This window comes from Natator depressus, chromosome 2 (genome assembly GCF_965152275.1).
Source record: "Natator depressus isolate rNatDep1 chromosome 2, rNatDep2.hap1, whole genome shotgun sequence".
NCBI classification, from domain to species: Eukaryota; Metazoa; Chordata; order Testudines; family Cheloniidae; genus Natator; species Natator depressus.
Window position 1 is genome coordinate 184,554,726 of NC_134235.1, and position 22,222 is coordinate 184,576,947.

Here is a 22,222-nt window from a genome sequence, read left to right on the forward strand (position 1 = left end):
TGAGCAACATGTGCTGGGTCATCATCCGAGACTGCAAAAACAATGAAATATTTGCAGAATGCAGGTAAAACAGAGCAGGAGACATACTATTCTCCCCCAAGGAGTACAGTCACAAATTTAATTGATGCATTATTTTTTTAACAAGCATCATCAGCATGGAAGCATGTCCTCTGGAATGGTGGCCTAAGCATGAGGCGGCATGTGAATGTTTAGCATATCTGGCATGTAAATACCTTGCAACACCAGCTACAAAAGTGCCATGCAAACGCCTGTTCTCACTTTCAGGTGACATTAAGAATAAGAAATAAGCAGCAGTATCTCTCGTAAATGTAAACAAACTTGTTTGTCTTAGCAATTGGCAGAATAAGAATAAGGACTGAGTGGACTTGTAGGCTCTAAAGTTTTACACTGTTTTGTTTTTGAGTGGAGTTAGGTAACCAAAAAAAAATCTGCATTTGTAAGTTACACTTTCATGATAAAGAAATTGCACTTCTGTATTTGTATGAGATGAATTGAAAAATACTATTTCTTTTGTTTATCATTTTTACAGTACATATATTTGTAATAAAAATAATAATATAAAGTAAGCACTGTGTATTTTGTATTCTGTTTTGTAATTGAAATAAATATTGAAAATGTAGAAAAAAATCCACAAATATTTAATAAATTTCAATTGGTATTCTATTGCTATAAGTGCAATTAATCGTGATTAATTTTTTTAATCACAGTTAATTTTTTTTTTTAGTTAATCGTGTGAGTTAACTGTGATTAATTGACAACCCTAGTTTAAAAATCTGCTTGGTAACTGGAAAAGCTACAACAAAAAATACACTACCTGTTGCTTTGTTAGTGCATTGTTTTTTGTGTAAATCTATGCTCTGGAACTCCCTGTGCTAGCTTGAGTCACAGTTAATGAACAAATATTCTTTCCAGAACTGAGCACATTGCTTCTAATGTCTTTGATGGAGCTGGTGCACCAACAGAGGAATAAAATAGTGTAATATTAGTTTTTAATCAGTGTTTAAAACACGGAATGTTGGGGAGACAATATCCGTTAAATGTTGATGCTTATATACTGAGGTGGTGCTGCAGGCACCATATAAATATCTAAGAGGGGTGCTTTTTGTTTTTGTTTTTGTTTTGTATGTTTCAAATGGGAAAGAACCACAGTTGAAGTCAGGAGATCATTTTTTGTTCACGTGTTTGGTGGATTATGTCAAATTAAGCGTAAAAATAACTCAAAATAATAAGAAAAGGAGTGCTTGCACCTCAGAAATTAGTTAATTTTTCCAGGTAAAGGTATTAGCATTTGTCTTCATATTCAGCTTCTGATATTATCATTGCTGGGTTCCTGAGTCACTTCACTAGGCATTTACACTACTGGCTTGTTTGTTTAACTGTTCCTCCTTTTTTTTACAGACTTCTAAAATAACACAGGGAGATTTTTACATAATGATTATTTTACATAATGATTATTACAGGGAGATCAAATTTTATGTCTTGTAAACCTTTTAAATACTATTCTTATCATCTGCCGCTGCTAATCTTTTATATGTAATAGGTCATAATTACTGAATTTGGTAACATATTTTAAATGGTAAGAAACTCTGTCTCTTTTACAAAGCACCTATCACTGTACTATCTAGACACATTTAACGGCAACATTACTGGTGTTAAGTTAAACCATTTTTACACTATTACCATATATTCAGGAAAAGAAAAATGCTGCTTGAATATACTGTGCTGCTGGCTTACTAATCAGTTAGTTATCAGTAGGAAAGCTATGTACAGGTTGCACCACTTTAAATCAATATTTTTGTTTCTGTAGTAAACCTTGGGTTTTGGTTTTTTTTTCAGTTGTCATTTAATTGTCATCTTTCTAAAATAATGTGTATAAAAATCTTCAGCCAAAATTCCCAAGATTGTTTTCACAAAATTTACTGAAAACTTTTTAGGGTCTCTCTGTATTTTGTTTTGCCTGTATTATTTGGGGCTATTTGAAACTTTTTTCCCTTCCCCATTTCTCACTTTATCCAATTTTTTTATTTTGGTTTAAGAGGCATGTTCCAGTTTGGATCTGACCTAGAGCTATGCAACAGGTTCTCAGATATGGGAATTTGTGTCCAAACGCACTTGTTCTTCATCTTTTCACCCTTTTCTAGCACAAAGATTTGTATTACAACAGCTTCTTCCGACTCGTAATGTCAGTTGCTTTGTGTTTTGGTATAGTTAGAACATTAGACATATTACAGAGGGTTGATATTATCATTGTTAAGCCATTATTGAAATAGTGACCGTGATGCACTATGTGAGTGATCTATAGATTAACTACTCCTACTGCATTCATGCTTCCTATGTCACCAAACTACAGCAGGCAAACATATCTCATATTTCCATTAAAGCTGAACTAGTCCCAGTGGCCCTTTTTGGAGTGAATCAAATCAGGGAAAGCAAATGCTGAAGTGTGAAACAGTTCATTATTTTGAGCCCTGAAGGTGTTACTAACTCCATTCCAGAGAGTGACAAAGGATAACATTTTTCATTTTTGTTACAGGTGATAAATCCGATGGGATGGGATGCATTTGGGTTACCTGCAGAAAATGCTGCAATTGAACATGGGCTGCACCCAGCAAACTGGACACATAGGTATTTTTTATCTACTTTATTTATACTGTGATTTTGATACGTACCTAATGAACTGTCAGTTGGTTAAATTTTAAAAGCGAAAGTATATCTCTGTGATTTTATAAATTCAAGATGTGATCTACTCCAGATCACAAGTTGTAGAAGACACAGTAGCTGCATATTATAAATAGGACCCTACCAAATTCACAGTCCATTTTGGTCAATTTCACGGTCATAGGATTTTAAAAATCATAAATTTCATGATTTCACTTATTTAATTCTGAAATTTCACTGTGTTTTAATTGTAAGGGGTCCTGACTCAAAAAAGGAGTTATATGGGGGTGTTGCAAGGTTACTGTCGGGGGGATTGCAGTACTGCTACCCTTACTTCTTCAGTGCTGCTGGCAGCGGCGCTGCCTTCAGAGGTGGGCAGCTAGAGAGCGGTGGCTGTTGGCCAGGAGCCCAGCTCTGAAGGCAGAGTCACTGCCAGCAGCAGTGCAGAAGCAAGGATGGCATGGTATGGTATTGCCACCCTTGCCTTCTGCACTGCTGTGCACAGAACTTGGTCTTTAGTAAGTAGCTGTCACTCTCCAGCCACCCAGCTCTGAAGGCAGCGTAGAAGTAAGGGTGACAATACCACAACCCCCCTGCAATCCCTTTTGGGTCAGGACCCCCAATTTGAGAAACGCTAGTCTCCCCCCTGAAATCTGTATAATATAGGGTAAAAGCACACACAAGACCAAATTTCATGGGGGGAGACCATATTTCACGGTCTGTGATGCATTTTTCATGGCCGTGAATTTGGTAGGGCCCTAATTATAAATGTGACATTTCCCAAACTCTGAAATCAGAGAGAGATAAGAATAAATCCAAACCTGTTTATACTGGAGAAAACTGTTGGTTCAGAGTACGTAACTGAGGGAAGATGACTTCTCTGGCTGGATTTGCTGACATTTTCACTATCAAATTGGGGTTGGAAGATGATTGGCCCTTCGTTTGGGCCTGACCTTGTGAAGTGACAAGCATCTATATTTCCTACTAAGTTCAGTGGGAGTTATGAATGTTCAGAACCTCTCAAAATTGCGTTCTCCTTCTCCCATTACTTATTGACTGTTAGTTTTAATAATACTGAGCGGAACTTTCTCTGACTAAATCAACATTAATTTTTGTAAATGATATGTCTACAGATCTCCTATCTGCAATTAATTTGTTTACCACCTAGAGGGTATGGTGGACTTGGCCATGTATTCATTTTCTACTTTGACCTATTCCCTTCTCTGAAAACCTCCTCTGCCCTGTACCTTTTCACTTGGACAGATACTGAAATTGTTTAATTCCTTACCCACTAAAATATTAGAGGAGGCAAGGAAGTCAAATTGATTTTGTTAGAAATAACTAATACTATGCATTGGTAATTTATGCTATTTGCATTATATTTATTGCTTGCATTTTCTTTCTACATTGTCTGGAGGAGAATATAGAAGAAAACAAATTACCATCTAGCAAAACACTAGGAATTGGCTTTTGTTCTTTTTATTCTCCAGAGATGGAACAAAATAAGGCCTTATATGTAATGCATGGCAGACAGTCAATTATGTACTACATAAAGGTAGTTCAGAGGAAATTGTAGACTGCTGAACTCATAGAACCATTGCACATACACTTGGCTTTACTATATCTGCCCAGTGTGTCCCCTCTGGGAAAATGCATATCTGTTATTACCGTAGATTACTTATTGTGTTATCTCTGAGGAAGCTGGGCAGTAAATTGGTGATCACCATCTTCTTCCCACCCCCTCCTCTAAACCTACTGTAGCCTGAATTCAAAGCAAGGCTGTCTAAGGTACTTACATGGCCCCCATCATGGTAGTATCTGAGTACCCACAATCTTTAATGTACAACACCCCTGTTGAGGTAGGGAAGTTATTATTATCCTCATTTTACAGATGGAGGACTGAGGCACAAAGAGGCTAAGTAATTTGCCCAACATCGCCCAGGAAGTTTGTAGTGGATCAGAGAATTGAACCTGGGTCTCTTCTATTTTTGCTGCCCTCTTATTTTTAGATGTGCCTCTTCCCTAATAACCTAGCCTGGGCAGTTTTTGTTTCTCTTTTCCTTTAAGAGTAAACTGCTAATGAAGCATTTTGTATTTATGTAGCTGAGTCCATAAATCTCAGAAAAAAATACAGTTAAGCCTCTTGTAATAACATTAATTTGCCCACACTGTGTATACTATCTGTAAGCTGTCTATACATTTAAAATAACTGCACATATTTGCATTTATTAGCTCAATGTGAGAGTCCTAGTATTTTATGGAAGCCTTATCTTTAACATTTCCTAGTTTTATTTCCCCTTCCCCCTTGGGATATCAGGACTAAATAGGCAACTTTAACATTGCACTATCTAGTCTCTTTTTTATTGGTTCAAAAATAGATTTATTGCTTTTTTGACTTCCCTCGAATCATATGCTAATAGTTTCTGTTGACAAAGTAGTCAATCCCATAAATCTCTTTAATACTGAAACATGTGTGCTATTAACTTGTTTAATATTTAAACACTCTAGGACTATTATAACAGAACTGTTTTAAAGCAAATTAACAATTCATTGTTGAAACTGCTTACAGTAATACACTGAAACTAAAACCACATTTGTATTTCCTATTGTTTTTATTTGTACTACATCATAAAACTACTAAATGTAGATAATTAAAAATGAACCTCAGTTAAGTTGTTTACTGTGTGTGTCTCTTTTCGTCTTTTAAAAAACACAACAAACTAAGGCCAGGTCTACACTTTTGTATATAGGTCGGTTGTGGTGTAATTTTTTAATGACACTTTTATACCAGCAAATGCCCTGGTGTGGCTGTCTCCCAATCCTAGGTGTGTACCCTAGCCACTGTCCCATCCTTTCTCTTTAACTAAACCAGAGTATTTCCTAACCAAAATAAAAAGTTAAAAATTTCCAAAATGTTAATTCTTACCTTTAATTTCCATAGAAATATAAACATTTATGAACATCCAATTATGTTCCACATTGTTATGCCATGTAGGAGGTGCATATTTGGGAATCCTCCTTCACTTCCCTCTGCCAGGACTGGTGGAGAGCAGTTGTGTTCTGATACTGATGTGCAGGCCTGTATGCACTGGGGGGAGTGTACTGACCACCATCAAAGGGAGGATATTGTGGTAATTCTCTTCAGTGAAAAGACTTGAGAGCAAATAATGCCAATATTAGTTAAAATTTTAAAGAAATTCCTTTGCAGTTTCTCGCATGCTACCCCTAGTAAATGGGAGGAGCTGCCTGTAAATATCCACAATGCCACTACGTTATCTACCTTCAAATCTCTCCTTAAAATATGACTGCCATGATGCCTACAAATCACTCAGCAGTGGTAAGGCAGTTGTTAAGAAGATGTCACAACACATTACACTTATCACTGTCGTCTCATTGTTACCTGGTGCTCCCTCTGTCTGTTTCTTGTATTCTCCTGATAGGTCTTGTCTTATATTTCGATTAAGCAATTGGGGGTAGGGACTGTCTTATTGTAAGGTATGTGTACAGTCTGTAGCAATGTGACACTGGAGTCTCTAGGTTCTACTGCAATACATATACTAAATAATAATGGGACAGCATGTTCTCCAAAACTAAAAGTTGTCCTCTTCTCTTCAGTTACACTCAAGGTAATGGCAAAAATCAGTGTGTAGTATAGGTGGTCATTGAAGGTTGAACCAAAATGCACAGGAAGCCTTTAAAGTGGTCGCATAAGAAGGATTTGCCTATTAGACAACTACTTCAGTTGGACTGCATATATAGGATAATGATATTTAGCAGTTCTGTAGTGCCTATGTGGGTCAAAGAGCTTTACAGACATCTGATAACAAATGTATTACATAATCAAAAATAGTTAGGAATATTTTTAATACTCTTAATTGTTTCATATTTTTCTTCTTTTGCAGTAATATTAAACACATGAGGGAGCAGCTTGATGCACTAGGTCTGTCTTTTAGCTGGGAACGGGTAAGCATTTTTTCTCTTTAAGTGTATGCTTGTTTTGTTTATGTATGAAAACTATTCAAAATGGAATCTGTGTAATTTTAGGTAAAATAGAAACTGGGTAATACGTAAATCTGGGATGGTCACTGCTTCAGACTGTTACACACCATAATTATACTTGAAACAAATTTGGAAAACTTAGTTGCTAAGCTTTTTCCCTTTTGAGATACTCACTGACACCACTCTTTTCTGCATAATGTAGGGGATGAAGGAAACACTCCTTTTCTTTTAGCATTCATCTCAGTTTTGCATTAGAATAATTTTTCCCTTTGCTTTTTTGCCCATCTACAGTAGAACTTCACAATGCCATAATTAAGGCATTGTATCAATAGTTCTTTTATAAACCCTATGTTTGTGTGCCCTAAAATATTACCTGTAAGCAGAAATTTGCCATATTTGCACTCCCTCTGTTTTTTCCCCCCTTTTCTGTGGTTGTGGTTATCAGAAAGTAAACAAAAAGTTACTTTTTTAAAAGACACTGCTATCTAAATTTTTTAAATGATGTCTTTGGTTTATAACGTAAAGTGTGCTAAGTGAAGTTCCTCCTATGATATGTCACTGTGGAAGAGAAGGATAAAATAGCTAATACATAAATTGGCTCTAAGTCCATGTATGGTAAAAAACTGTTATAAGGACTTGTACTACATATTTCAGTAAATATGTTAAAATTAATCTAAATAATAAACCTAAGTGCTCTTAGGAACCTTTTCTGTTTGTTGGATAAATGGCTTTCCATTTAAATATTTTTCAGATACTAGTTTGTGGTATGAGATTCCTTATAGGAATTAATGTGTTTTTAATTTTTAAAAGTATGTAAAGATATGATAGATCAGAGATGGAAAGGAAAAGTTAGAAAGACATTTTTGCTTATTAACCCTGCCTCTTCTCTCTTGTCTTAGGTATGTGCATTGGAAATGTACACTATATGATGTATGTATGGCCTTGCACAATATATAAAATGTATCAGTCTAGTTCACAGATTTGTGTATGGCCCAATGCACACTTCATAAAGTGTGCATTGAATCAGGCAGGGCTCCTGTGCATTATAAGATGTATATTTTCAGATGTGCTTTCTTAATATGCACATATTTATCATGTGCAGGGAGTGAAGAAACTGTTCAAAAATAGTCTCTTTAAATGCTGGATTATTCTGTTGTTTAAGAGACTGTAAAGCACTAGCCTGTATTATCATAGTTGTCTATATCATCATGGGAGAGAGGGTAGGAGGGAAGCACATTGGAAGCTGGAAGATCTATTTAAAACAGAAGTGCTTGAGAAGCAGCTGTTACCAAGGCTTTTAAGGTAAAGAAAATCAATCAAAAGACTGTGCAATTATGGAGATAAGAATGAAAATTTATTTATTTCTGAAGCACCGTACATAGCAGGGTTATTGCATTTACCAATAGATTGAAGTTATTCACTACCTTTGTATTCTCAGTGGTAAACTTTGATTATTACTTCAGTATGATTCTGCATAGAAAGGCAGAGATGTTAACCTTGGGTTTTTACGGCAGGACTATAGCTCTGAAAAGAGAGAGGATTTGTTTTCTGCATGCCAGTATAAGACCTGCCTTCTGTTTTCATTAGCCGTAGAGGTAAGGATGCTTAGTTATATGGCTACAGTCTCAGAATCGTGCCACCGCATGTGGCAATGAGATCACTGTTGCTGTTTTAGTGAGATTACAGTTCCCCTGCATAGCCAAGAAGTTGCTTTGGGAAGAACAGTCTAGGAGAGGAAAGTTCACCCAACACATGATTCATATCTAAATGTTTCCATGCATTTGTAAGCTTTCTCATGTCTGAGAGAGATTTTCTATACATGTAATGAGGAAACTTTTCAAATCATTAAACCTTTGTGGGCCTACTGTAGTGTATCCTAAAGAGTTTATTGCAGATGTTCTTACCTCTCCTGAAAGACTGTTCATTTACTATTTAGATCTTTTACATAACTTTAAGACATTGGCTAATAGATAAAACTGGCTATTTCTGGGATGTTGGAAACTGAAATGGGAAGGGTATATGATTGTTGTGAGATAGGGTTGTCAGACTGAGTGAAGTGAGTCCCATCGAATTTTCTTGGTGTGGTCAGTTTGTGAGCTTTGCCCTCACCTTCCTAGGACAGCTTATTTAAATACGTGCCCCCTTGGTAATTGCTGATGCTTCAGAGGTCTCTAAATATTTGTGGCAGGGTCAGTGACACTGGCATAGAGTCTATTTTAACCCTTGCATTGATGGGGTGATTTAAAACGTTTTAGGGACATTTTCTGAAACAGGCTAAAAAGAGTTAATTGAAATTCATAGAGAAGTTGTTACATAGAAGAAAGCAAGCTGGTGAGTTCAGTATTTTGTTTTTACTTAATTTCAGATGGCTGGTCCTTTGCAAATATTTAACTAGGATGTTAATGGCCTGAACAGCTGCTTAGAAATGAAGATACTTACTTATTTAATGGAAAAATCAGCTGACATTGCCAGAGACTCATCTCCTGAAAATGATGGGGAAAGTGTCTTTATCATGGGTTGATCAAGCTATCCATGGCTCTTTGACAAAACAGGAGTTTCCATTTTTTTTAGTGGAAATTTATTGATTTTGCTTAAATATGTACCTACTTAATTTCAATAGAGCATGACACATAACAAATATACACTAGAAGAGCATGGTAAAAAAGAAGTTAATAAAAATGGAATTTTAATACTTAATATGCATGGCTGTGCTTAAGAAGCTGACTAAATATAAAATTATCTTTGGCTTTGCTACAAACTCCTGTCAAAGACTAGTGGAACCCAGATGTGGTTTTATTATTGAACTGAGCTATGAAGTAGATACGGAGCTTTCCTATGCGACTAGCTGCCAGAGGTCAACCTCTTGTATTCTTGTTTTTATTAGTTTCTGTCACAACCTGAAAGATACCTTTTAATGTTTTGGTTTGCATGTTGTAGTCAGCAAAATTGTACAGATAGAATACAGAAGGATCTCATGGTAAGCATTATAACATTATCAAAATTTAGCAACGTTATTTCAGAGAGCCAATAACTCAGATCTCTTAGTATATTACCTGTATTTTAAACAAAATAATTAATGGAATTAGTGGAATACTAGTAATGGTCTAAACTTTTCAAAAGTTTCTAGTGATTTTTAAATGCCTCAATTATTAGGTGTCCAATTTGAGACATTTAGAGCCCTGATTTTCAAAGATGTTGAGCACCTGCCCTCTGAAAATTGAGCTCCTTTAAGATGTTGCAAGCAGGGCACCCAAAATCACTAGTCATTTTGGAAATATAGGTCATTATATAAAGTTGATGGTACTTTAAAGCTCAAAATTTTAGAAGATATTTGGATATTAGAATTTTAGATATAGAGTGCCTAAAATGCATTTTTAGGATAATATTCTTTTCATAATAATTCTGGTGAACCTGTGTTCTTCATTCTAGCATTGCTCTAATGAATTTAATGGGCATGAAACAATAGTTGTTAGTTGCATTTTCATAGGTAGGGACCTACCAAATTCAGGGTCCATATTGGTCAATTTCACGGCCAGGGTTTTTTTAAATTAGTCAATTTCATGTTTTCAGATGTTTACATCTGAAATTTCACCGTGTTGTAACCATGTAGGTCCAAACCCAAAAGGCGGTCAGTGTGGGAGGATCTCAAGACTGTTGCAGGGGGGTTACTTCTGTCCTGCTGCTGGTAAGGGCACTGTCTTCAAAGCTTGGCAACGATGAGAGAGAATACCCTGGAAACCTATGCGGAGCATAACATTTCTCAATCTGTCAGAGTACCAAGAGTTCAAAAGCTGCATGTTTGAAAAACACTCTCTACGAGACTTTAAAGAGATTTAAAGAGTCAAAAGCATTATAGTCGTGCTTTACCTGTTGTTGTCAAAGTAACCAGAGTTTTGGGAGTCCTGGCAATAGGATTCTTCCAAAATACCATTATACTAGACAACTACCTCCCACTTACAGGCAACTTCCTGCCACTGTATAAACTGACTTTTAAAAAATTTTCTTTTTAAGAACTAGTCAATAAAATTTTCACAGAGAAACACATCACCAACAGCAAAAGATACAGATTTTATGACAGAACTCCCTCTGTTTCCATCTTGGGTTCCATCAAATGAATGCACATTCTCATCAAGCCACCAATTCACAACTAGATAAATTATCAAATTGTAACTCTCTTTATCCTAGAATACACTCTCCATGCAAACTTATTCGTGAACCATTTCAACCTGTTCATGCTGAATTTTCATATAATTTTCATGTAAAAATAATATTTCTTTCCTCCTCATAGTAAATTTTAAAAGATAGTAATTCTTTGACTGATATTTTTCTGTAGTTTGGTCATTTTAAAATGACCTTGTTTACTGCCTGAAGAACAGTTAAAAGTTTAACAGTATATGCAGTACCTGCTAATTTTCTTCTCCATCATGGTCATTACTTGTGTCTTTATATCCATGTAAAGATTTAGAGTCACATCTTCAGCTAAGTCAGCACAGTTCCTTTGATTTCAGCTGAGGATCTGGCCTTTATTACTCAAGCTGGGCTACTTACAGATATTGGGTTTGTAATGTAAATATAATTTTATGAGGTTGTAAATCATTTTGGAAAGTGGATGAAATGCTGCTGTAGAAATCTTCGTTTGATAACAATCATGCTATATATGGTTGAATAGAAAAGGAAACTCTTGACATTCCGCAGCTTTTAGTATGGGAGTAAAATAGCTCAGAGTTGCATTCTGCATGATCTTTGCATACGATGTAAACAACACATGAAAAAGTAAGTTGCAAGTCCCTCAGTAACAAATATTTAATGGCTAGGTAGGAAATGTAGTTTGGTCAATCACCTAAAGATCTGTGAAAACCAGGAAATTATTTTACTTCCAGCAATCTGGTTTCTACTTGGGTATCAGAAAAGCCATATGATGCCCAAATGGACAGGTAATGTATTAAAAACTGTTGTTGTTTTTTTAATGTTTTGGAGAAATGCATCCAGATTTTTTTTGTTTGTTTCCCCTTAATAAGAGGAAGTGCAAGTGCAGTGTAACTGTCTTGATATTTGGATGTGCTAGAAAAGAGTCCTTACTAATAAATTAAGAACTGGGTTCCCTCTAGTCAAGTTATGTATTATTCACAAAACCTAGCTCTCTCTCTCAGGCTCCATATATTGCTGATATTAAAAAATAATACCCATGGAAATAGCTTAAAGGTAAACTTCAAAAATGTTCTTTCTTTTTTTTAAATGCAAACTGGTTAAGTTTGTGGTTGAGTAATAGAAAATGGTATGTGTATAGAAGACTTTACAGATTATTACATTATAAAATAAGGCACATGAAAATCAGTTCATCCTTTACTTATGAACTGAATCTTGCATCAGAATTCTTTAGATCCTTGCATATGCAGCAATCTTAAATGTGGATTTCCATTTCTTCTCGCGACACCTGGGAGCAGGCCAGAATTTTGACCTGGGTTGGACTTAAAGGTATGTCTGCACAAGGATAAAAGACCTCCAGCAGGCCTAGGTCAGCTGGCTAAGCCTGTGAGGATAAAAATTGCTGTGTAGATGTTTGGGCTTCAGGATCCCTTGTCGGATCCCAAGAGCTTGGGCTCCAGCCCAACTTCAGACGTCTACACAGCAATTTTGAACTCCGCCAGACTGAGCAGGCTGACCTGGGCCAGCTGTGGCGGTGCCACGGGTCTTTTATTCCTGTGTAGACGAACCCTAAGTCTCCTCTTGGAAACCCTAACCAGAGTCAATAGCTTCCAAAGCTGCACCGCACTCAACTTTAAATTAGCAATGCTTTTATTTGTTTAAATTGAGAATTTGTTTGCAACAGAACCTTTAACTGAACTTTAGACAATAGTGGTAAGCTGCCAATTAACTGATTATACTAACTCTTCCAGCATAATTCTCCCTGGGTGGGCATGAAGGGCCTAAGAAAGGAAATTACTGGATAAGAATACATTTTGCCTTCTACATCCAGCAATCTTAACAGTGGTATATTTGTAACATTGAGTGTCATCCCTGAGATAGCAAAGTAACATTAACTATAAACAATGATAAAGATACTTTTTGGTGAAAGTAACAGATATATTTGTGACTAGCCAGTGGACAAAAGGAGGAATGGAAAACTGAGAGGGAGGAAGAAAGAAGGGGGGGAATCCCTCCCCTCAAAAAACTTGTCAAACAACCTGGTGGCTATTTGTCTCTAAATCTGTCACAGACACTGAGGAACACATGCAGTAGGCAAATGAAAAGAATATTTCATTTTTGTAAATATGGTGGTGTTTTAACATGTATTCTATCTCAGAAGCAAAAATGCTAGTCTTCTAATAGGTCAAAACACATTCACCTGAACTGCTTTGTGTTATGGAATTTTTTTTTGCTTTACCCCACCGCCAAACAGGTGATTGTATGTACTATATACTGGAGGACTGTGCTGACAAGCAAAGGAGCTAAATTTGATAGACTGCAGGAAGAATCCCATCTTCTAGTTTTGCAGACTCATTTTTTGAAAGCTTTTCTGGCTTTTTGTATCAGAACAGGTCAAGACCTTCAAATCTGTGTTGGGATCATTTGAGGCAGCACAGATAAAACCTCTAATACACATTTGTCTTTAATTAAAAATGTTAACAAGCTAACAAAAGGGTATTTCCAAAGATAATTGTAGAGTTTTATAACTGGGAAATATGAGAAAAATTTTTTCCTCTGTAAGTCTTAATGTGCTAAACTAAAGGCAGAAGGATCATATTTTCACATTGTCTTTGGGGGTGGTTCTTGGCTTGTCATCATTTGCAGTGACACACATTCTTGCTGATCTCAAACCTTGTTCATTTTTAGAAAGTCTCTTAATGATTGACTCTGTAATGATGTTGTTGCTGTACCTTTTTCGTGACATGTAACTTCAGTCCTTCATAGTTATAATGTTAAATTATGGGTTTGACTGATCTCTTTGCTGTTTGGTGATTTGAGAGCACATCCTTTTCAGTGATCTATTCTCCTTCATCTCCTTGTGAATGGCAAGCCAGGTCACCACCTACAGGAGAGAGAACAAATGAGATTCTGTTTGCACCAGTTGAATTTGTATTGTGTAGTTCTAAGTAGGCGAACTATACCATTTTAAATTGAGAATGTCATCTCCTGTAGTTTCAAATGATAACCTGCCCATCAGGATCAGAGATGAGCCTCTGTCCATTTTATTACTTTTATCTTGACCTTTTCTGATAGCTTGTTTCAGTTGGTTTATGGGTGTGAGGCTACTATCCTATCCTGATATACAAAAAAAAGTTCAATTGGGACTGATCTCCTCTCTCTTACATCACTGATATTTACATGGACATAGCTCCATGAAGCCAGTGTAGTTTTGCCAGTATAAAACTGGCATCACAGAGTGGAGAACCAGGCTAAATTAATTGAATATGCAAATAATACCAAATGTGTACTGTACTGTCTGAGACACGGAAGTCAGGGTTTTTATCAAGTGGTCCATTTTCAGCACAGAGTATGGAGTTAATGTGTTGTTAAATCTTCACACACTGCTGAAAACTTACCATTAAATGTCTCTCTTTGGTCTTTAAAGACTTATTTTCGGTGCTGAGACATATTTGCACAAAATGTATTGTTCATAGCTGCATGTCAATACCGTAATGTTAAAATTGTAGAAAATAAACGAAATTATTAAGCAGAGGTATTTCAAAGGCCTTTGACTGTCAGGTGATGCTACATGTTATGCCGCAACAACTATAACACAGAGAAGAAAGGCATTGTGGTCCATGCTTGTTGACATTTTTAGGAGTTTCTTGATCACATTTGCTCAGCTTAGAAGTGAAAAGTTGCTAGTGTTTTTCTAATTGCCAACCTTGGAATCTGATAAATCAAAAATATGTTTTTTGGCTTAGTGACCACTATGGGAGCCTGAACAGAATCCAGCTCACGCTTCCATTGTTGTGCTGTTTTTGCAAGGCTAACAGAAGGAAAAGTAGTAAAAATGTATTTGTGTCCCTTAAGCAAGCACACATGAATCTAAAAGCACCCAGGCAATGGATCTGTTGTGCAAGAAGGTGCCATTTGTATATAGTTAGAGAGTTTGACAGAGTTCTTTTGCTATTTTCATTTTGGGCCAAACTTGAAAAACTGGCCATGCCAATAAAAACATGCTTGTACTAATTACATCTATAATTTATTTCACAAAAAACTAGGATTTGCATGCACAGCTTTAGAAAATATAGCCCTTCAGCCCACTTTAATCTTTTTCCAACAACAATTTAGGCCTTTAGTCCATGTTCCTGAAACATTTTTTTGTCTTTGAAGTTTTTTTAGAACTAGTGTTTTACAAAATATTGGACATTATAAAACGTTTGGTTCTACTGACTATAGAGTTCTTCCATAAATATTTTTAAGTTTACATTTTAAACTTTTATTTTCCAACACCATATTCCATCAGGAGAATGATTTATAGCTCTGTTAGTCTTGCTCCGTAGCACAAACATTGGGGTCTGAGTTGCACATATCTCGTGGTGTGTGTTTGTATAACATATATTAAAAGTGCAGTGTGCTTTTCCTAAAATTTCTGTTAATTCAAAACCATATTTCTTCCAATGTTTCAAAGGCACTAATCCTGAATGAGGCAAAGCTGTGACTATTTAAAAGTAGATTGTTTTTATTCAGTGAAGTGCAAAAAGTTTCTGAAAATTGTCTTAGGTGAAAAAAAATGCTGTCCATGATATTGTCATCTGCTCTCCTCTTAACTTCTGCCCCTCCTCTATCTTCTTATAACACGTGGCTCTTGATCTCACTTTCCTCACAATCCCCCAGCTCTGTGATTTCCTATCTGATCCCTTAGTCTCACTTCTCCTTGCTGTCACTTCTTATACAACTTTCAATCTTAGATCACTTTGCCCACTAACCAAAATGGCAGCTTATTTGACCTTATCTTCACAAAGCATTGCTCCCTCTTTGATTTCTCAATATGAGATCTCCTCAGCAACAGTTCGCTACTCTAACTGGAGTAACCAAACAGTTCAGTTTAACTACAACACTAGTTGTATTAGTTTAGATTTATAAAACAAGTTTATTTAACTATAAAGTCAGAGTTTAAGTGCCGTCTGATAGAGCTGATGGAAGAGAAGATCCTAGGATTGGAGGTGCAGGTGGAAAGTCTAGTTGAGTTTAGAAGGGGGTTTGAGTGGATGATGGAGCAAAGATATGAGGCAGCTGAAGGGAAAAGCTCAGACTTGCAGATGGAAGCAGGACTGAAGAATTCTGAGGGGAGACTGCTGGGTGAAGAAAATGGACAGTGGAAGCATGTGACTAAGAGAATGAGGCAGAGGAAAAAACGGGCTAGTGAAGGAGAAATAGAGCTCAAGAACAGGTTTGCAGAGTTGGAAAATGAAGAAGGGGCTCAGCAGGTGGTCAGTGAAGGTGGAAGGGCAAGGAAGAAGAGAAGAGCGGCTAGCCCTATAGGAAAAGGGAAGAGTCAATGGAGACTACACCAAATATGAGCCCCAGGAGGATACAGGATGGGTTGAGGAGGATTACAAGGGAGAATAGGAATGGAAGGAACTTGCAGCCAGAGGGAACAGGGGATAGACCGGACAATCGCACCGTCACCAGGAAAAGGCAGATCTATGTGATCGGGGACTCCTTACTGAGAAGAATAGACAGGCCTGTAATGAGAGCTGATCAGAGAATAGAAGGGTGAGCTGTCTTCCAGGTGCTAAGATACGGGATGTGGACCTGAGGTTGAGAAGGATCCTAAAGGGAGCGGGAAAGAATCCACTGATTGTCCTTCATGTGGGAACAAATGATACCGGTAGATTCTCGCTGGAACGTATCAAGGGAGACTATGCCAGGCTGGGGAAGACGCTTAAGGAAATCGAGGCTCAGGTGATCTTCAGTGGGATTCTGCCTGTTCCTAGAGAAGGGCAGCAAAGGTGTGACAAGATTATGACTATCAACAGATGGCTCAGGCAGTGGTGCTATAAGGAGGGCTTTGGGATGTATGGCCACTGGGAGGCATTCATGGACAGAGGACAGTTCTCTCGAGATGGACTTCATCTGAGTAGGGAAGGAAGTAGACTTCTAGGATGGAGGCTGGCACAACTGATTAAGAGAGCTTTAAACTAGGAATTTGGGGGAGATGGTTGGGAGATGTCCAGGTTATCTCCACGCCGGATTTTAGCATTGGGAGGGAAGAAAACAAAGTAAGAAAGGATACAGCCGTGTGTAGGAGAATGGACATAAGGAGGAAGGGCAGTGTGGATACCAGTCTAATAGGTCATACTTGTTGTAGAATGTCCGTACCTAATCGGGCAAAGAATGTGAGCGAGGCCAAACAGCAAAAATTAAGATGTTTGTACACCAATGCGAGGAGCCTAGGTAACAAAATGGAGGAACTAGAGCTACTGGTGCAGGAAGTGAAACCAGATATTATAGGGATAACAGAAACTATGGTGGAATAGTAGTCATGACTGGACTACATTTATTGCAGGGTATATGCTGTTTAGGAAAAACAGAAATAAAGGTAAAGGTGGTGGAGTAGCATTGTATATCAATGATGAGGTAGAATGTAAAGAAATAAGCGATGGAATGGATAAGACAGAGTCTGTCTGGGCAAAAATCACATTTGGGAAGAAAACTACTAGAGCCTCCCCTGTGATAGTACTTGGGGTGTGCTATAGACCTCTGGGATCTAATTTGGATATGGATAGAGCCCTCTTTAATGTTTTTAATGAAGTAAATACTAATGGAAACTGCGTGATCATGGGAGACTTTAACTTCCCAGATATAGACTGGAGGACAAGTGCTAGCAATAATAATAGGGCTCCGATTTTCCTAGATGCGATAGCTGATGGATTCCTTCATCAAGTAGTTGCTGAACTGACTAGAGGGGATGCCATTTTAGATTGGTTTTGGTGAGTAGTGAGGACCTCATAGAAGAAATGGTTATAGGGGACAACCGTGGTTCAAGTGATCATGAGCTAATTCAGTTCAAACTGAACGGAAGGATTAACAAAAATAAATCTGCGACTAGGGTTTTTGATTTCAAAAGGAGTGACTTTCAAAAATTAAGGAAATTAGTTAGGGAAGTGGATTGGACTGAAGAATTTATGGATCTAAAGGCAGAGGAGGCCTGGGATTACTTTAAGTCAAAGCTGCAGAAGCTATCGGAAGCCTGCATCCCAAGAAAGGGGAAAAAATTCATAGGCAGGAGTTGTAGACCAAGCTGGATGAGCAAGCATCTCAGAGAGGTGATTAAGAAAAAGCAGAAAGCATACAGGGAGTGGAAGATGGGAGGGATCAGCGAGGAAAGCTACCTTATTGAGGTCAGAACATGTAGGGATAAAGTGAGACAGGCTAAAAGTCAAGTAGAGTTGGAACTTGCAAAGGGAATTAAAACCAATAGTAAAAGGTTCTATAGCCGTATAAATAAGAAGAAAACAAAGAAAGAAGAAGTGGGACCGCTAAACACTGAGGATGGAGTGGAGGTCAAGGATAATCTAGGCATGGCCCAATATCTAAACAAATACTTTGCCTCAGTCTTTAATGAGGCTAATGAGGATCTTAGGGATAATGGTAGCATGACAAATGGGAATGAGGATATGGAGGTAGATATTACCATATCTGAGGTAGAAGAAGCGAAACTCGAACAGCTTAATGGGACTAAAGTGGGTGGCCCAGACAATCTTCATCCAAGAATATTAAAGGAATTGGCACATGAAATTGCAAGCCCATTAGCAAGAATTTTTAATGAATCTGTAAACTCAGGGGTTGTACTGTATGATTGGAGAATTGCTAACATAGTTCCTATTTTTAAGAAAGGGGGGGGGGAAAGTGATCCAGGTAACTACAGGCCTGTTAGTTTGAAATCTGTAGTATGCAAGATCTTGGAAAAAATTTTAAAGGAGAAAGTAGTTAAGGACATTGAGATCAATGGTAAATGGGACAAAATACAACATGGTTTTACAAAAGGTAGATCGTGTCAAACCAACCTGATCTCCTTCTTTGAGAAAGTAACAGATTTTTTAGACAAAGGAAATGCAGTGGATCTAATTTACCTAAATTTCAGTAAGGTGTTTGATACCGTGCCACATGGGGAATTATTAGTTAAATTGGAAAAGATGGGGATCAATATGAAAATTGAAAGGTGGAAAAGGAATTGGTTAAAAGGGAGACTACAGCGGGTCATACTGAAAGGTGAACTGTCAGACTGGAGGGAGGTTACCACTGGAGTTCCTCAGGGATCGGTTTTGGGACCAATCTTATTTAATCTTTTTATTACTGACCTCGGCACAAAAAGTGGGAGTGTGCTAATATTCTGTGGATGATACAAAGCTGGGAGGTATTGCCAATTTAGAGAAGGACTGGGATATCCTACAGGAGGATCTGGATGACCTTGTAAACTGGAGTAATAGTAATAGGATGAAATTTAATAGTGAGAAGTGTAAGGTCATGCATTTAGGGATTAATAACAAGAATTTTAGTTATAAGCTGGGGATGCATCAATTAGAAGTAACAGAGGAGGAGAAGGAACTTGGAGTATTGGTTGATCATAGGATGACTATGAGCTGCCAATGTGATATGGCTGTGAAAAAAGCTAATGCGGACTTGGGATGCATCAGGCGAGGTATTTCCAGTAGAGATAAGGAGTGGTGAGACACTCTATACAAGACAGTGGTGAGACCTCATCTGGAATACCATGTGCAGTTCTGGTCTCCCATGTTTAAGAAGGATGAATTCAAACTGGAACAGGTACAGAGAACGGCTACTTGGATGATCCGAGGAACGGAAAATCTGTCTTATGAAAGGAGACTCGAGGAGCTTGACTCGTTTAGCCTAACCAAAAGAAGGTTGAGGGGAAATATGATTGCTCTCTATAAATATATCAGAGGGATAAATACCAGAGAGGGAGAAGAATTATGTAAGCTCAGTACCAATGTGGACACAAGAAAAAATGGATATAAACTGGTCATTGGGAAGTTTAGACTTGAAATTAGACAAAGGTTTCTAACCATCAGAGGAGTGAAGTTTTGGAATAGCCTTCCAAGGGAAGCAGTGGGGGCAAAAGACCTATCTGGCTTCAAGATTAAACTCGATAAGTTTATGGAGGAGATGGTATGATGGGATAACATGATTTTGGCAATTAATTGATTTACTATTCATGGTAAATAGGCCCAATGGCCTGTGATGGGATGTTAGATGGGGTGGGATCTGAGTTACTACAGAGAATTCTTTCCTGGGTATATGCCTGGTGAATCTTGCCCAGATGCTCAGGGTTCAGCTGATTTCCATATTTGGGGTCGGGAAGGAATTTTCCTCCAGGGCAGATTGGAAGAGGCCCTGGGGGTTTTTCGCCTTCCTCTGTAGCATGAGGCATGGGTCACTTGCTGGAGGACTCTCTTCACCTTGAAGTCTTTAAACCGTGATTTGAGGACTTCAATAACTCAGACATAGGTGAGAGGTTTATTGTAGATGAGATTCTACAATAGGGTGAGATTCTGTGGCCTGCATTGTGCAGGAGGTCAGACTAGATGATCATAATGGTCCCTTCTGACCTTAATATCTATGAGTCTATGAGTATAATGTATTAAAGACAGAAATGGTTGCAAGAGAAATAAATATAAAACATTTTATAGTAGCTAAAACTTAAACTAGACTTGGTTCAAGGTAAAATCCATACCACAGGTTCCCAGCACCATTGCTGACCAAATTCTCAGAACAGGAACTCCCCCAAGGTCAGTGGGCTGGTTCCTGTGTCATCTTAAGAGAAAGAGAGAGAGATAACCTGGGGTGGTTTTGCTCCTCACTTTTAGAGTCCAGTCACCCTTTGAAATGCATTTTCCTGAGGGTTACCTGTAGATAAATTTCCTTCTTGCTGTGATAATGGAGATGTGGAGTCTCATGGTGAAAGAGGTTCCATGTTATTGTTTGCTAAAATGCAGATTGATCTGTTCCTGCCCCACTTCGTTGCCAAAGAATGGCCACTTGATGGGTGATTGCCAATGCACGTTGATGACGCCTGGCTAGAGGTGGCAGCTTGTCCTTTGTCTTTGAGAAACTGGTTTACCCCTTCTTGCTGCCAACTTCCTCAAGAAAAATCAACCAGATCCACCATGAAATCCCTCCCATCCCACCCCATGGGCTGGAAAAGCAGCATTGTATAAACTGTGTTGCAGCTCCCTGGGTTGGCTGTGGTTTGGGGGTATTGAAGGACATTTTCCCACAAACCATGATTTCTCTACATATGCATATGTACACTTTTCAGTCATAGTGCACATTTTCTAAATTAATTTAATACAGTACATATTTTCCCTACAGGTTGCAATTGTTCATATGGTCTATTAAGTAAATCCCTTGAGTTATGATGTAGCAGGAAGATAATAGAATGTTTTTTCCTTTCTCTTTACAGGAAATAACCACTTGTTTGCCAGAGTACTATAAATGGACACAGTACCTCTTTATTAACTTATTTGAAGCTGGGTTAGTCTATCAAAAGGAGGTAAGTGCAAACATTGACCTATAATATTATGCATATACCTTAAACTTAATGTCCTAAGTCACTCATACTATAAATAACGTCTTTCAGGCTCTTCAGTTCACATTCATTAAGGGGACAGATATTTGCATTACTGTGTTTGTGCTTTTGTATATCACTGTAAAAGATAACAAAATGTTAATGGGTAACTATCTTCCACTGCTAGGTATAATGGCAAGGCAAATCAATTATCTTTATTATCAAAGTGGTATATAGTGGCTCTATGTGCAATATTGGTATGCCAAATGATTGATGTAGATTGGATTTGTTTATTTCATGGCTCCTAATGTCATAGAACGACTCCTGCTTACTTAGGGTGCTGTCCTCCTCCTAGCAAAGTTATTGGAAGATTTACCATTGACTTAAATGGGATCAGGATTGACCTCATCAGCAATAAGACTCTTCAATCTGTGCTGACACCAGTTAATGCACATCTTCAGCTCTGCCTCCAGCACACTTGAGATATGCCTTAAAAAGTCTGAAGTATCATTTATTGCAGTTATAAATGGAGTACTGGAGGACCAACTGTGGCTTTGCTAAGGCTATAAGGGTAGCCTTGAGCGAAGATGGATGTAGAGCTCCATTCCATGATTGGGAATGCCAGGCTAGTAATTACCAGTTTACACATGGTTTAATTAGTCTGGGAGCTGGAGTCAGTGAAAATTAACAGAGTCTGTCTCTGTCTTTCAGCCTCAGTAAAGAACCCAGTTTATATTCATCACGACAGAATCTTGTCTCTTCTCGAAAGTGAGAGACTGCATGAGTTCTGAACACAAGTGGAGAGGATGCAGTAGTGAGACAGAAGGGACAAAACACAGCTTTAAATCCCTGATTATGACTTTCAACTACTGACTTACATGTGTTGTTGCTCTATCTTTTTCTTCATTGATTGTGATGGAATTTCCTATTTGAAAAGTTCTTGATTATGTAGTAGTGCTAATTAACACCACTGTCTCATGGCTAGTTTAATCATAATCCAAGATTTCAACATATATGCTTCTCTTCAATATCAGCAAA

The 22,222-nt window shown here is 37.7% G+C and overlaps 1 protein-coding gene across 3 annotated transcripts in view; it reads left to right on the top strand.

Annotated features, from left to right (window-relative positions):
- Nucleotides 1-22,222, top strand: part of LARS2 (leucyl-tRNA synthetase 2, mitochondrial) — a 108,218-nt gene that overhangs the window by 19,696 nt on the left and 66,300 nt on the right. For all 3 annotated transcript variants that reach the window (XM_074943273.1, XM_074943274.1, XM_074943272.1), the window contains exons 4-6: nt 2,555-2,646; nt 6,582-6,642; nt 21,080-21,169. In XM_074943273.1, the coding sequence (XP_074799374.1) occupies nt 2,555-2,646; nt 6,582-6,642; nt 21,080-21,169 (243 nt within the window). The remainder of the gene's footprint in view (nt 1-2,554; nt 2,647-6,581; nt 6,643-21,079; nt 21,170-22,222) is intronic.